General features: G+C 42.2%; 2 protein-coding genes across 6 annotated transcripts in view; one reads left to right on the forward strand and one right to left on the reverse strand.

Moving 5' to 3' along the window:
- The window catches only part of EPS15 (epidermal growth factor receptor pathway substrate 15), a 67,524-nt gene extending 66,208 nt beyond the window's left edge, over positions 1–1,316 (reverse strand). For all 3 annotated transcript variants that reach the window (XM_058808237.1, XM_058808239.1, XM_058808236.1), the window contains exon 1: positions 1,116–1,316. The gene's annotated coding sequence lies outside the window, so the exon portion shown is untranslated. The remainder of the gene's footprint in view (positions 1–1,115) is intronic.
- OSBPL9 (oxysterol binding protein like 9) overlaps positions 1,110–14,699 on the forward strand; it is a 57,206-nt gene continuing 43,616 nt past the window's right edge. For all 3 annotated transcript variants that reach the window (XR_009274920.1, XM_058808241.1, XM_058808242.1), the window contains exons 1-3: positions 1,110–1,267; positions 9,965–10,015; positions 13,645–13,723. Coding sequence is in view for 2 of the 3 variants with exons in the window: in XM_058808241.1 (XP_058664224.1) it covers positions 1,157–1,267; positions 9,965–10,015; positions 13,645–13,723 (241 nt within the window). In the remaining variant the exon portion in view is untranslated. The remainder of the gene's footprint in view (positions 1,268–9,964; positions 10,016–13,644; positions 13,724–14,699) is intronic.

Here is a 14,699-nt window from a genome sequence, read left to right on the forward strand (position 1 = left end):
GTGTACAATGCGACATGTGATATGGGGAGACAATTAGAAATCTGGAATATTTCTTACTTCCTAAGATGAAACATACTGCCTTTGTGTGATTTTTTTTTTCACTAAAGGGGTGATTTTCTATTAAATTTCGTTTAATTTAGTATAAAGTTGCAGTGTTGTGAGACACTAAACCTGTTTCAGCCCGACTATAAAAGCATTTAAATAGACAAAGAATATAAAAGGGCTGTAAGGGGGAAACGAAAAAATGTTACTAATGAACATGGTAGACTGCATGATAAACACAAACCTCATGGTAAAAACACTGCTGCTGCTTTATTGCTGTTCTCTAGGAAGGAACATGAGTATCCCTATGGGTCCTTTGAAGTTTTCATGTTAAAGCACAGCTCAAGTTCTGTACTTATGTCAGAGGAGATCAGTGCCAAAACCATGCCTTGCGCTGAACAACAGATTTGCAATTGTCCGTAGCTCCTGGGGAATTAATTCCACATTCTTGGATCAGTCCACAGGAAAGCTGTGTCACATTGAAGCTTTAACTTTTAAAGGTCATCTCGAGTCATGAATGGGTTTTAGACACTGTGGACGTGGAGCGCTTTGAAGAGAAGCCCCCTCGGACTCCATTGTTAAGCTCACTTTGGTTTAGAGTTAAGGCACTAAAAAAAGCCGAGAGGCAGAGGGACAAGTACACCAGCGAGAGATGTTCAAAGCTTCCAGGCGGTGACAAGTGTTCTAGAGAGGAACTAAAAGATCCCAAAGTGCTTTAGGAGACAGGACGACGCCCTCCCGCCCTCACTCTCCGCAGGGCCAGCGCGCCGTGCCCTCACGGCACCGCCTCACAGCCCTGCCTGGCTCCTCGCCCTCTGCCTCCCCCGGGGCCGTGAGGAGAAGCCGCGGGGATGGAATCCCTCAGGCAGCGCCCTCAATGCCCGTACCCCGAGCTCCATCTCTCGGGACCCCGGGGCCGCCCCCGCCGGGCGCCGCTCCCCTCACGGCCCCTCCCCGCTGCGCGCGCAAACACCGCCCCCCGGGGCAGAGTGGCCCCGTGGCCCCTCCCCGTCGCTGCGTGCCCCGCCCCTCCCCGCCCGGCGGCCGCCGAGTCTCTCCCCCGCTCCCCTCACCGAACGCGCGGCGTGCGCGGCGGTGCCGGTCCGGTGCTAAGATGGCGTCTATCATGGAGGGCCCGCTGAGCAAATGGACCAATGTGATGAAGGGCTGGCAGTACCGCTGGTTCGTGCTGGACTACAACGCGGGGCTGCTCTCCTACTACACGGTGAGGGGCGGCGGGCGGGCCGGGCGGGCGAGGAGGCGCCGGGCACCGGCTCAGGCGCAGGGTGGGGGCGGGGAGGGGACTCGGGGCGTGCGGGCGCCCGGGTGGCCAATGGGGAAAGAGGAGGCGGCGGGAGCGACCAATGGGGGAGGAGGAGGCGGCGGAATCAGCCAATGGGGCGGCGCTGCGGGGAGATGGAGTGGCGGGGGCGAGGGGCGCTGTTGTTGTTGGCGGCGGGCGGCGCCGCTGGCGGGAGCGGCCGCGGGACCCGCCCGGACTCTCCCGGCAGCTCCGGGGCCGCCCGCCCTCCTCGGGCTGCCCGTGTCCCCCTGTCCCGGAGCCCTGCTCGGTGCTGGCCGAGTCCCGCTGCTCCCCGCCCTGTCCAGCGGGAACTCTGGCCCCGGTCTGGGGGCTCAGCCCGGCCGGCGGGCGCGGGCGGTGCCGCCGTCCCGGGGCCGTGCGCGCCCCGCGCTTCGTTCCCGCGGCTCTCGGGGCGTTCCGGCCGCGCTTGGCGGGCTCGCTGCCGCCCGGCAGGTGCTTCCCGGAGCCGGGTCGACTTTCCCGTTTCCGTTCAGGACTTCCCAGCACGAACTTTTTTTACTGCTGTGTGTTAACAAACAGTGATGCTTTCCTTAACTTTTTCTTTCTTTTTTTTTTTTTGTTTTTCTTTATAATCCCTGCCAGATCCTGCCTTACTGGCTTGTTCACCTTCCTTATTCATATTTTTACATAACTTACAAGTATTTTAATGGTAGGAATTCATATTTTTCAAGGATGCACCCTGAAATCTGAAGGCTCGCTGGGTGAGCTGCATCCATGCCCCAAAGTTTTCTTCTCGTGGAGCAATTAGTGTATCAGGCTGGATAAAACACATACAAATTAAACCTGTAGTAAGTTGGAATAGATTTACAGCAAATAACTTGACATACCACATTGTCTGTTAAGCTTTGTTTGTACAGAAGCATTGCATATAAAACTTTTTTCCCTAAATCTGGATTTCCATTATACTGGAAGCAGGGGTAAGGCTTCTGCCACAGAACTGTCGCATGCTCTCAGTTTGTTCCTGTGGGTTCAAAATCTCACACCTGGGATGTGGATGGAGAAATGGAAGTGCTTTTATAGTTGCTATTTAGTGGCTCTTCAAATGTCAGCTGCTTGACAGAGATGAATTAGTCAGTGTGGTCTAAGTAGCAGTCCAAGGTGCAAAGTCATTTAATGCTCAGCTACAGAAATAGAAACATTTGCTGATGACTGCTGTGTATAATTATAATTCTGGATATTGCACTGACTTTCATCCTATGGTCTTCAGCTGTTTAGTAGAATTATATTATTTAATTTTTTACTATGACCGGGTACCTCTACATATATGTTACACTTTCATTTTGTATAATTTATTATGTTCTCCGTCAGTATAACAACTTTTAGTTCAAAAATTTAAAAACTCTTTTTTAAACTAGCTATCTTAAAAAGTTCAAGTTGGGTTTAAGGAATAAAATCGTGTTCTCTGCTTTATGTGCTTTTGCCAGTGAGAAGTGGCTGGAGTGAACATTTCCTTCAGAATGCTCTTCCCATCTGTGAGCTCTTTCATTCTCTTACCTAAGGCTGTAAGGCATAATGTAGTGCATGTAATGCATATGCATTTACAAGGTGTTTTACAAAAGCCTTTTACCCAAATTGGGAAATTTCAATCCTACTGAAACCTGCCTGCCGCAGGATCTGGTCCTTGGGCACGCCCTGCTCTCCTGTGTGCTGGCAGGGCAGCAGGGTCAGCAGGAGCAGCGTTTGAAGGATAACTCAGAGCTAGTCCCAGCTGATCACACCCCTCTGAAGAACCAGTCCTACCCCTGAGAAGGTGATGGGGCGCCGTTTTCTTCACCTTAGTGTTGGAGTAGTAACTCCTGACTGGTAGTTGATGAGGCTCGTAAATAAACAGCATTAATTTGAAACGTTGGCAGGTTTGGGATTTTATTTAAATGGAGCAATGTCCTGTTGGGAAGGAACCTGTGATCAGGTGCACAGGGCTCCCTCTGCGCCAGTTTCAGTCTGGAGCAGTGGAGTTGCCTCACTTGTGCCTGGGTGAGTGTGGCTGGGCTGCTGGATCTGGCCTCTCCCAGGAATGCAGTGCAGGGCTGGGATGGGCTGGGCTGGATCCAGCCCGGCTGTCTGGACACACAGCCTGGAAGCATTTCTGTTGGTACAGGGGATTACAGGTACTGATCAACCTGCCCATTGTCTCTCCGGGCTCCTCAGCCTCAGTAGACAACCTCCTGCAGACAGGAGACACTTTCTCCAGCACATCCCACAGCCTGTTAACCTTTGGCTGGGCAGCTGTGGAAAACTGCAGGCAAATAACTCCTGATGCAGCTGAAGTTTCCATTAGGGCCCAAGCCACACACTTCTTCATGGGCGTGTCCTTGCACTCCTGGACTCAACCCTCCCTGGTAGTTACTTAAAATAGACTGCAGAAAAGCACCCTTAATGTGAAATAAACATTCAAACAAAATTAGTGTGAAATAGCACTGCACTCTGGGGGGGAAAATAAAAGTCTATGCTTTGTCTTTTGGTGGAATGAATAGCTGTTAACCTAAGTATGTTTTGGATACATACACCAGGAGCAAATGAATGCAATGAAATTCCATTTCTGCAATGATTAGAACTTTAAAGGAGCAAGTCAAAAGATTTTGCATCAAGTCAGAGTCAGGAAAAAAGAAAAAAATGTAATGGTCACATGTATTTCTGTTTTCATTTGTGTGTTCCATGCTCTGTACTTGTATTGCAGTGAACAATAGTAGTGCTGCTTGCATGTGTCAATGTGAACCTTCTCATGTGCATTGACAAAAAAGCCTTTTACCTAAATTGCCAAATTGTTGGCTTTTTTTTCCACTTCTGTAGTCCAGGAGATTTTTTCCTCGTTCAGAATTGAAATGTTCATCCTTAAATTTGCTTATAGTTACTTTTGTGTAAAGTTGCTTACAAATTCTGTATTTTACAGAGTATGATCTGGACTCATCATCCAAATATTCTTTTCATGTGGTTTTGCTTAAATAAATGATTGCTGATATCAGTAAATTGCCCCCTTTTTTTTCTTTTTTAAAGCAAAATATGAATTAAATGACATGTGCCATTTTTGCCATTTTGGATCGGTTTGACCAATGGCTTGACAAATTATTTTTTTCCCCTCAGTATTCTTGCATTTGTGACTCTACTCATGCTTCAGTTCTTTCTCTTAAGGGAATTACTTACATATGTAAGTTACTGAAGCATTGTGGGTTTGTTGGCTTCACTGAAATATTTAGCAAACAAATCTTAAACTGGCTCATTCCTGCCTTCTGCTGGTGCAGAGGCTGTAAAGTTGTTCCATGAGCTGGATTCCAGATGAGAAATAGCTTTGTGCTAGTTTATTTTTTCAGCTGAATTTGTTCTGTTGTTTGTTTTGTTAATGTCAGTGTGGAAACGTGTGTGTTGACATTATGCTGGGAGGAGAACATGAACACAAAGAAATAGTCAAGGAGGAAAGGAGAGTTGAATGCAATTTGCTTTTTGTTTGTGTTTTCTGGCAGAAGTGCTGTCTTAAATACACATCAGCTATAGCCTTGATAACCCTTGGGAATTCTGTAGAAATAATCCAGTGAACTACTCAAGTTTGAAAATCTGATTTAAATTCTAGCTTTAAGTGTACTCTTTAAATAAATATTTAAATTGTATAATAAATTGAAAGCAGACCTGGCATAGTTGTGCAAACAGTGCTAAAAACAGTGCCAGAAGAAGGTCAGTTCCTTAAAGTATTTTAAAACTTCATGGATATATGACATTTGGTGATATTGAAAGGAGAACTATTCAAAATGTTGCAGGCTTAAAGAACTGCCTTGCACAGTGAGTGAGGGCTGCCAGAAAAAATTGTTGTGTATGACAGCTCCGTATTGTGTGTTCCTGAAACCAGACTGGAGAGCCTCCCATCATCTTAATGGTTTTTGCACCAGTGAATGCCTGAAGAATGGATTTTAGTGCTGTTCTTTTGTTCATCATTCCATCAAACCACTTTTAAAACATTTGCTGGTCGACTGATTTCAGGAGCAAGAGCTGTGTGAAATCAGTTGTTGGGAAAAGTAATTGTGGCTGTATGAAATTCTCTCTCCCCTCATGTTTTTTAAGATTACTACTAGTTAGCAACTTTAATACTGGTTGTATTGAAGAGCTGCTTGTGGGTTGTACAACCCAGCTATTGAGGGGGGAGGCTCAGATTTTGGAGCAGTTTTATGATTCTTTGGTGGTGAGCTGAAGGCAAACCTTGTTGACTTGATTTCAAACCATGCCTCCAAAGATGCAGTCATGGCTCAGTGGCCCCATGGCAGAGACTTCCAGTTAAATGCTTCTTTCAAATAAAGTTTCTCAATCAGCAGCTGCGTGCAAAAATCCCAAGAAAGCAGGAAAAAACCACATCTGCTTTTGCACAAAGGTTCCCTCCGAGGTCTCTGTTTTCCATTCTCAGATGAAACGACACTTTTTTCTTATAATAACTTGATCTTGTCACATGCCCTGAAAACAACTCAGTGAGTCTATTAAAAACAGACAAAACTGTAAGTGAACTTGTCATAATAAAAATAATTTTGAATTTATGGTCATGGCATATAAAATATTGTTGGTTGTCATACAAGGCTAAATTGAATTTTGTGCATTAAATTTTGTATCACAGGTTTCCATGCACTGAATAAACTGTTAAAGGATTATTATTGAAGTAGTTGACTCCTCTTTAGTAGTTAAATTTCAGCTACAGGCAGTTTAGTCTGTAACTGTGCAGTTTTGGGGAAGAGACTGAATGGAGAGTTCCAGAACTGGGCTGTACCTTTTACACCTCGGTGCAGTTCAAGCCTCACATGAATTAATTTCTCATAGGATTCTTTAAAGCAGTGTAGTGCTTTCCCGTGCCAGGACCTATAAAATGTTGCCTTACCTATTTTATATAATCCTGGTATCTGTTTGGGTTACATGAGCCCCAGTGGCGCCTCAGCTATTGCTGCAGTGTTTTATCTCCTGTTTTATGACTGCACCCACAAAAGTCCCAGTGTTGGCTGTACAAACAACAGGGCTGTGAGATGCTGTCCCTGAGCTCAGGGAGCTTCTCCTCTGAGACTGGGGTGTGCCTTGGAGGGGAGGAATGGTGGGGCTGGGAACAGCCTGCAAAGTCTTTAAATTGTTGAGGTCTGTTTCTGCTTAAAAAATGAGCGTTGCCTTAGGATTTGATGAGAAAAAATAACTGTTATGGAAAGCGATCCAAATTTAAGCTTCTCTTGTAGATGTAGATAAATTGCAAAGATTACTGTTTATAGATACAGCTTGTTCCAGGTTCTTCATCCTTAACAGGAAATAAATGTCCCAAGCGGTTTTGCTCATCTGTGTGCTTGTGTTAGGGATTTCCATGACAGCACTGAGTGAGTCAGAAATGCACCTCTTCAAGTTCTGCCCTTCTGATGCAAGCAGAACTCATGCCTGAGAACTTTGGGAGGCGAAGAGCAGCTGGGTTTTATTGGAAACCTTAAACTTTGCACGCCACAGCTACAACTCAAATGAAATAGTAGCACTTCTAAAGATGAAGGAGAGCTGGGGGTTTTTGGACTTGGGTTAGGATTCTAATTTTGTTTTGTTTTCTTTAAATAGGCCCAAACATTATTTTTATTTCTCTCAAGAAGAAATAAAAGGTTACCTGAAATGTCTTATGTTAAATCAGTTCTATATGTGATCAACTTTGCTGCGTGGATGTAAAAGAGGAACCAATAAAGGCCACATCTTTTTGGGAGATACCTAAATTCTCCCTGCAGTAATACTCTATAGGTTTATTCATTTTTACAAATTTTTATTTGAGTTTCAGTGAAATTTATCTCATATTGCTGTCTGCTTATAACCTGTTCAAGTCCTTTATCATCACAATCAGTACAGTGTGTATTGAAAGCTTATGGGAAATGTAATTTTGTCTGGTTGTAAAACTGAGTGCTGAAAAAGATAGCTGCATATTAAAATTTTAAATATAAAAGGAAAGTAAAATGTGGGGGTTTTTTATTAGCCATTTAGATATGTCTTTCTGCTGTATGAGTTTTTGTTCAGTGAAATGGAACCATTCCTCAAGGCAGTTATGGGATGGCTTTATTTTTAATAGGATATATTGGATAACCTAAACTCAATCAAAGAATAATAAAGGGAAGCTGAGAGTATTTGAATTGTATTTTTATAAAATCTTAGTTGGGGAGGGGGCAAAATCTAAAATGTCAGCTGAATTGTGTTTTAAAGTGCTGTCCTGCAGCAGCAGAGGAAGGTTTGCTGTGTGCCAGTGAGAGAATCCAGCAGTGTGAGTGATGGCAGCTGCCTGCTCTGGAGCTCAGGGAATTCAGATACTGGAATGATGGGTGTTTTATTGCACTTAGGCAGGATGAATTCCATTCAGTGCTTTCTTATAATTGATATTAACCAAGTAAAGCTCTGCCAGAAGATGGTGAAATGATGGGTATACAGGCCCACACTCTGACCTGTTGTTTATCTTGTGATTCTTTTTACAGACTAAGAATATTATAAAGTTTAAACTTAATTTCCATCCCATTAAAATGTCGTGGACAAGAAAAAGGGAGGCTTTTACTGTATCTTCTGCAGCTGAGTTGGTGGTCAGTGGAAATGGGGGTTCTTGGGATTCTGCTCTCCCTTGCACTGGGAGCAGCCCTCAAATTCTCTGCATGTCACTAAGGGTTTTAAACCCTTCCAAACCCAACCTGTTCTGCTGCCTTTGCTTTTTGTGTGCTCTGATTCTGTGCAGGGAGCTGGGAGGGCTTTGCCTGGCTCGTGGGATCCGGGTCAGAACTGGTCAGGTCCCTGCAGCCTCAGTTCAGATGTTTTCTTTCCTGCTTAGATTATACCAATATTTCTTCCAGAAGCCACCAGAGGGAGTGATAAGCTCTCAGAAGCGTCCTCCCATTTTAGGAGAACTCTCAAGGCAGTGAATATAAAAAAGTAAAAGTGCACACAATTTCTCATAGGAAATTGTTGGAGAAACTTTGTAAATAGATCCTCTCTTGGGTTTGAGGTTAAAAAAAAAAGAGACCAAAACAAAACAATGTTCCAAAAAGTCCTCCCTATGTACTTGTTGTCTAAAAAGAAATTATATATCTGTAGAATACATTATGGAGGCACTACTGGTCTTTACTTCCATTTCACTTTGACCAGCTAACATGTGCTGATGTAAAAACAAGTAGATTAATATTGATGGCTTCTAACACTCAGAAGACAGCTCTGATAAATTGGAGCCTGAATTGAATGAGAGGTCAGCTAAAACATTATTTGAAGCCCCAAGTGCTGTACTTGTACATTATCTTTAGTGAATAGGACTTGCAAGGACTGCTTCATTCTTTCCTCCTAGCTATATCCAAAACATGTTTCAGATAAAGAATAATTAGTGACTCTTAAGACTGATACTTCTTATCCTGTCTTTTTTTTCCCATTAATGTCAGCAAGATTTTATTGTCTAATTGCTTCAGTGAAGATAGGTGTGGTGGTAATAACATCAATATATTGTCTTGATGGAATTATTGATACACTGCTGAAAGGAGTGGGTATTTCAGAAGATGACAGCAAGAGAATCTGATCATGAGACACCAGTGAGAATTGTTGTTTTCCTGACTTGAAAGAATGTGGTTTGAATATTTGGATGGCAAGAGAGAAGGGGTTTTATTAGACAGGACTACTTTTCAGATAAGGCTACAATAGCAAGGAATTAATAATTTTAAAAAAAGGAAGCATGTGTGTGGGTAGTCAAAAAACAGCCCTTAGCAGAAAACTGAGTATTCAGGATGATCTGACTATTTTCCTTTTCACCTTAAATAGTTTTTGTGTGCTACTTAGGCTTGCCACTATTGCCCAGTGGTTACTGTCAGCTTTGCCTGTGACACTGATGGGAAGAGCTGAAAGCTCAAGGATCACTGTTTCAAGCTGAGTTGACTGTTTAGAATTCCCTGCTTGGGGGGAAAGCTGAAGCTTTTTTTCAGTGCTTCAAACAGGTATTAAAGAAGAGATTGAGTAAATTTGCAAGGTGGGTTAATGTGCAAGTTTGAGCACTGGTTATGGACATGAAAATCCTGTTTTCTGATCTGGGCTCCAACAGCTTAAATGGCTACAAAGGTTAACTTTTTAAATTGTAATGATGACAGCGGGCCGTACTAGCTAGGAAGTAGATTTACAAACAAGTCTAAACATGAATTTTGTCTCTGCCTAAAAGTGTATAAATCAGGGGAAGTTTCTCACAGATGTACAATTTCATTTGTACAGTTCTGCCTGCACAGCTAGATTTTGTTTCATGGACACTTTCCTGAGAATAGGAGAGAAAGGAGGAAGATGTGAATCAGCATACTGCTGATTTTTTAATATTTGTCAACTCCTTTCTTCTTCCTTTTCTTTTACTTTCTGTAAAGGCATGGACTGCATTTCATAAGTATTTCTTGAAGTTACTTAGGAAACTTCTTGAAGTGGGATCTTGTATTCTTTTGAAGGATTCATTTGCCATACTATGGTGCTGGAATGAACCAATTTTGTAACAGAAATTGCATCTTGTTTAGTCATTCACTAAAACATGTGCAAAAATGTTTTATTCTTTTTCTGTTGGTTTGAATAACTTTCTTTTTACTGTATCTGTTAACCCACTGATCTGTTTTTTTTCTCTTTCAGTCAAAAGACAAAATGATGAGAGGCTCCCGCCGAGGGTGTGTTAGACTCAGGGTAAGTGTTATTTTATTCAGTACTCAGTGACTTACTGTGTATGATGTGTCCTAGTGGAGAGAACTGCAAGGAGACTTTTGAGGTTTGGGCTCTATTCCTGACTCTGCAAAATGCTGAAATGGTGAAAATATTTAAAGAAAGAAAACACTAGAGATCAAGTGCCATGTTGGGCTAATTACATCCTACAATTTATATATGGTATAAAAATATTATACATATGATATATTAGAAGGTATTCTAATGTGGCAGAGTAAGATGGGTTAGTAGTAGGACACTATGAAAAATTTGCTGTTTGCAGTTCTCATTTCTCTGTGTGTGGAGGTCAATGTGTATATACACACACATATATATATGTGTGTGTGTGTGTGTGTGTGTATGTGTGTGTGTGTGGGTATATGTTGTTCTGTGTCTACAGAAATCATTGTGAATCTGCTTCCTTCTGTCCTGGTTTGTTTTTCTTCTCTTGCTGTGTCCTCCATCCTGCCAGTTTGGACACTCCTTGGGCCTAGGCTTGAGCTTAGTGAAAGGAGAACTGGAAAGGGAAGGGAGAACACTGCTGGCAAAGTTTGTGATATATGGTTGGAGTGGGGTGTGCAGACTGGGGAAGGAGAAGGTGCAGAGAGGGAAAGTTGAGCATTACCTGTGTGAGGCTCTCTGCTCCTGCAGCTGGAAATGGAATTGCTAAAGGGAGGTGAGAGTGCTGTGATGTCTTTGCATATGCCCAGCTCCTACCTCGCTGTCATGCTTGTACCAAAGCTATTTCTTCTTGCACAAGTGCTGTTCCTATGTTTTTTTCCCATTTCTCATAGAACTTCTGGTTCTAGCATGCAGCAGTCTTGTGAAGAGCTAGAACAAGTGAGGAGTGAGAATGATGGGTATGAATGGGAGCATTTTGAAAATTGAAGTAAGAGAAGTCTAGAGAAAGGGATCTGTGAGCTTACAAACAATGTGATGAGTGTTGAAGGAAAACTGAGCATTTTCCAGTTGCTCCTTCCTTCTGTTGTTAGGCCTTTCTAGTCATTCTCTGGGTACCTGTAGCCTTCTGAGACTCAGAGAATCCCCATTAACTTGGATTCCAGTTGACTTCTCTTCACTTTGCCTTGCTTGATGTATTGATATCTTAATGCAGAATTTCTTTAAGGGAAATGTACGCTCAAACCACTGTCTAAAACAAGACATTCCCAAAGATTCATGAGAGAGGGTTTTTCATTGTGCAGAAAAATTCTGTCCAAAAAGCCATGCCTGCTTTAATGGTGCTGTGAGTCTGTCACTGTGGAGGTTGGCCTCAGCCTGCCAGTTTAGGAAATATCAAAAGTGAACAATCTGTTCAATATTGCCTGGTCCATCTTTATATGTATTTAACATAAAACAGCCACTTTCTCTTCTCCCATCTGTCACTTTTCCACCACAAATTGTTCTTTGGAGTTTTCTAAAAACTGATGGACTCCCCCAGCCTTTCTCTGGATATGTGTGATTTGCTTGTTTGGGGTTGTTATGGTTTGTTTTTGTTTGTTTGTTTGTTTGTTTGGGGGTTTTTTTGGGTTTTTTTTTTTGTTTTTTTGGTTTTTTGGGGGTTTTTTTGTTTTTTTTTGTGAGGAAAGAAGGAATCTTCCTTTTTTCTTCTTTTGTAAAGCAGCTCCCCTGGCAGATGACAGTGATACTGATAGCTGAACAGATGGGCTTTTGCAGTCTGAAATTCTATCAGAGAGGTTTTCTGTTCAGAGTAATTGTTGATTTGTAACTGTAGGTGTGAACATAAACAAACATGTAACTTAAGCAATTTGGCTGAATGGATTATGAAAATAGGCCTGAAGGTTCATCTCCAAATTCTTTTGCTGATTGTCTTAGTGTACTTCGGAAAGCGTAGTCATAAAGCATTCTGTGTCATCTGCACTATGCGCATGTCCTGCTAAAGTTTTCTGGAATATCCATAAACTTTGCCACTCTTATTTCTAATTTTACTCATTCATGTGTATTATCTGCATGACAGAGGAAGCATTTTCTGTGCTTCTGGCTCAGCCCCTCTGCCCCAGTGTGGCAGTGACAGGCTGTGCACAGGTTTGTGCTGAGTTCACAGGCCCAGGAGAGCTCTCCCTGCTCCCACACTTGGGATGGGGCAGGACTCAGCTGTCTCAGTCTGTGTTTATGGGAATTTTACTTGTATCCTCTGGGGATAATATCTTGGTCATGGTGAGGTGAGGGTCAGTCTCTTCTCCCGGGTGACAGGATGAGAGGAAATGGCCTCAAGTTGCACCAGGGGAGGTTTGGATTGGATATCAGGGGAAATTTCTTCACTGAAAGAAAGGTCAGCCATTGGAACAGGCTGCCCAGGGAAGTGGTGGAGTCACTGTCCCTGGAAGTGTTCAGAAGATGTGTGGATGTGGCACTTGGTGAGGTAATTCAGTGTTGGACATGGTGGCACTGGGTTGACAATTGGACTGGATAATCTTGGAGCTCCTTTCCAGCCACTCTGACTGATGCAGCTGCTGAGGAGAGCAATATTGTGCAACTTGCAGTGACCTTCTGATTTACTGCATAGCAAAATATGTACTTCAAGTGCCCAATATTTATCTACTGGTATATTTAAAAGAAATCTGGTGGTTGTTGTGTCCTGGCACTAAAAATATTCAGAATTATACTGGCTTGGATACACTTTTTAGGTGCCTTTTTTATAGTGATCACAGAGCTGTCCATGAAAGGCCTATAGGGAAGATACTCCTGGAGAAGTTAAGTGGCACATTTTATCAGTGGAGGGAAATAAAAAACCAGCTTGGAGCTATCCTTTCCTGCCACACTGCCTTGGATTACAGATGGTTGGTGCTGTTCTTACCTAGGACTGCTGTTGTGGGGCAGAAGGAGAAAAGAAACTGAGTCAATCCACTGGTGATTTTTGAGCTAAATATTACAGTTTATTGAAGCTGGCAGAGACTTAGAATTGTCCTTTTTTGGTGTCTTCTCCTGGGTGAAACTGTTATTTATTATAAGTGTTGGAGGGGGCAGGAATTAAAATGTGGATGGATTTGTAAATTGCTAAGCACAGATGGTCTTTAATTTATTTGCATTTTCTTGTAATAATTTATGAAGAATTAGGAGACAAAGCTAGTTGCTTCCCATATATCCTGATTACTTACTGTTAATATTTACTTAGGGACTGAAAATTAGATCATGCAGTGTACCAGTGACATGACATGATAGGCCAAATTCATTCTGCTAGAATGATTTATTTTTTATTGCAGGCTGGTAGATAAAATCAGGTCAAGAGCTTCTTTTTGTGGAGTACTTAAGAACTGTTATTTTTATACATGGAAAATACATATAAAATATGTAAGTTGGAATGTAGTAGGGAACTGCTGCAGCATAAAGCCACCTCCATTACAAAAATAAAAGATGCATATCATTATCCAGATAACAGCTTTACAAACGTTCACTGTTTTTTTCTGCAATTAAAAATTGATTGTTTTAAGGAACTGACTGCATCCTATGACAGAGCAGAGAATCTTTCTGCTCTTTACTGTATTCAGTTTGCTTCTAATTTGTCAAAGCTTTTTAAATTCCAGTGGTGTAGTGATAGAGTGTGTGCTGCTGATGTCACTGCTTGCCTTATCAGGATTTTGTTCTTTGTTTCACAGGGAGCTGTGATTGGTATAGACGATGAGGACGACAGCACCTTCACAATAACTGTTGATCAGAAAACCTTCCATTTTCAGGGTGAGCTGAAAGAAGAGATTTTTTTTTCCTTATAATAGATTCCACTTGTATTTGATGGATGATTTTAAATGTTTGGCAAGAGAACAGCATGAATGAGCACACTGAGAACATTCTGGATCCAGGGGTGCTGCAGGTTAGGCAGGGATTTACATCTGCAGTGAATACATATGTGCTAGAAAGAGACTGTAGCTCTGGCAGGATTTGGAGATGAATAATGAAAAGAATAAATCACTCAAGGGGAGAAAGTAATGTGCTTCTGATGATGGGTTTCGCTTGCAAAACATTTCTGCTCTTCGTTCTCAAGATACAGTGATGCATTTCTTTATGAAGAGAATCAAGACTGGGCTGAAGGTTGCAGTTTTATCCAAATAGAACTTAATGCTCAATTATGAGGAGACTAGAGGCAACGTTGGGCTTAACGGTGGAGCTTTGCTTCAAGATTTACCAGCTTGCATTCATTTCATCTACATTTCTGTGTCTTGTCTGCCAGTCACCATTTCTCTGCTATTACCCTTTTATTCACATTTCCTAGCACCAATGCCATCTGCCACTGCTATGTTCCGTCATTGCATGCTATGGCTCACCGGTAGAAAGGGTAAGGCTCTATATCATTGCTATGTACTCCTTAAATGATTCTGTCTGCAGCACTAGGGCAAAATACTGTGCTGATATTGAATAGAGAGCTTCCTTTTTGTGAATGTTAAAATCCCAGGGAAGTATGATGAAAATATTTTGCAGTTAACATTTGTTAGTTTTTTTGCGTTTCCTCTAAAATGCAGTGACTAAATAATTGTTTTGTATAGAGCTGGAAAATGTAAATACCCAAGAGGCACACTTGCACTTATGCAGTCATTTTAATTTATGTAAACTGAAATAATTCTATAATTTACATTGTACTGTACATATTCTTAAATCAGTGATTTGCAGCTGGGAATTATCATCAGTGCTGTTCTTTTGTGAGACTATTTCTAATGAT

Source organism: Ammospiza caudacuta, chromosome 7 (genome assembly GCF_027887145.1).
Source record: "Ammospiza caudacuta isolate bAmmCau1 chromosome 7, bAmmCau1.pri, whole genome shotgun sequence".
In the NCBI taxonomy this organism is placed as follows: domain Eukaryota; kingdom Metazoa; phylum Chordata; class Aves; order Passeriformes; family Passerellidae; genus Ammospiza; species Ammospiza caudacuta.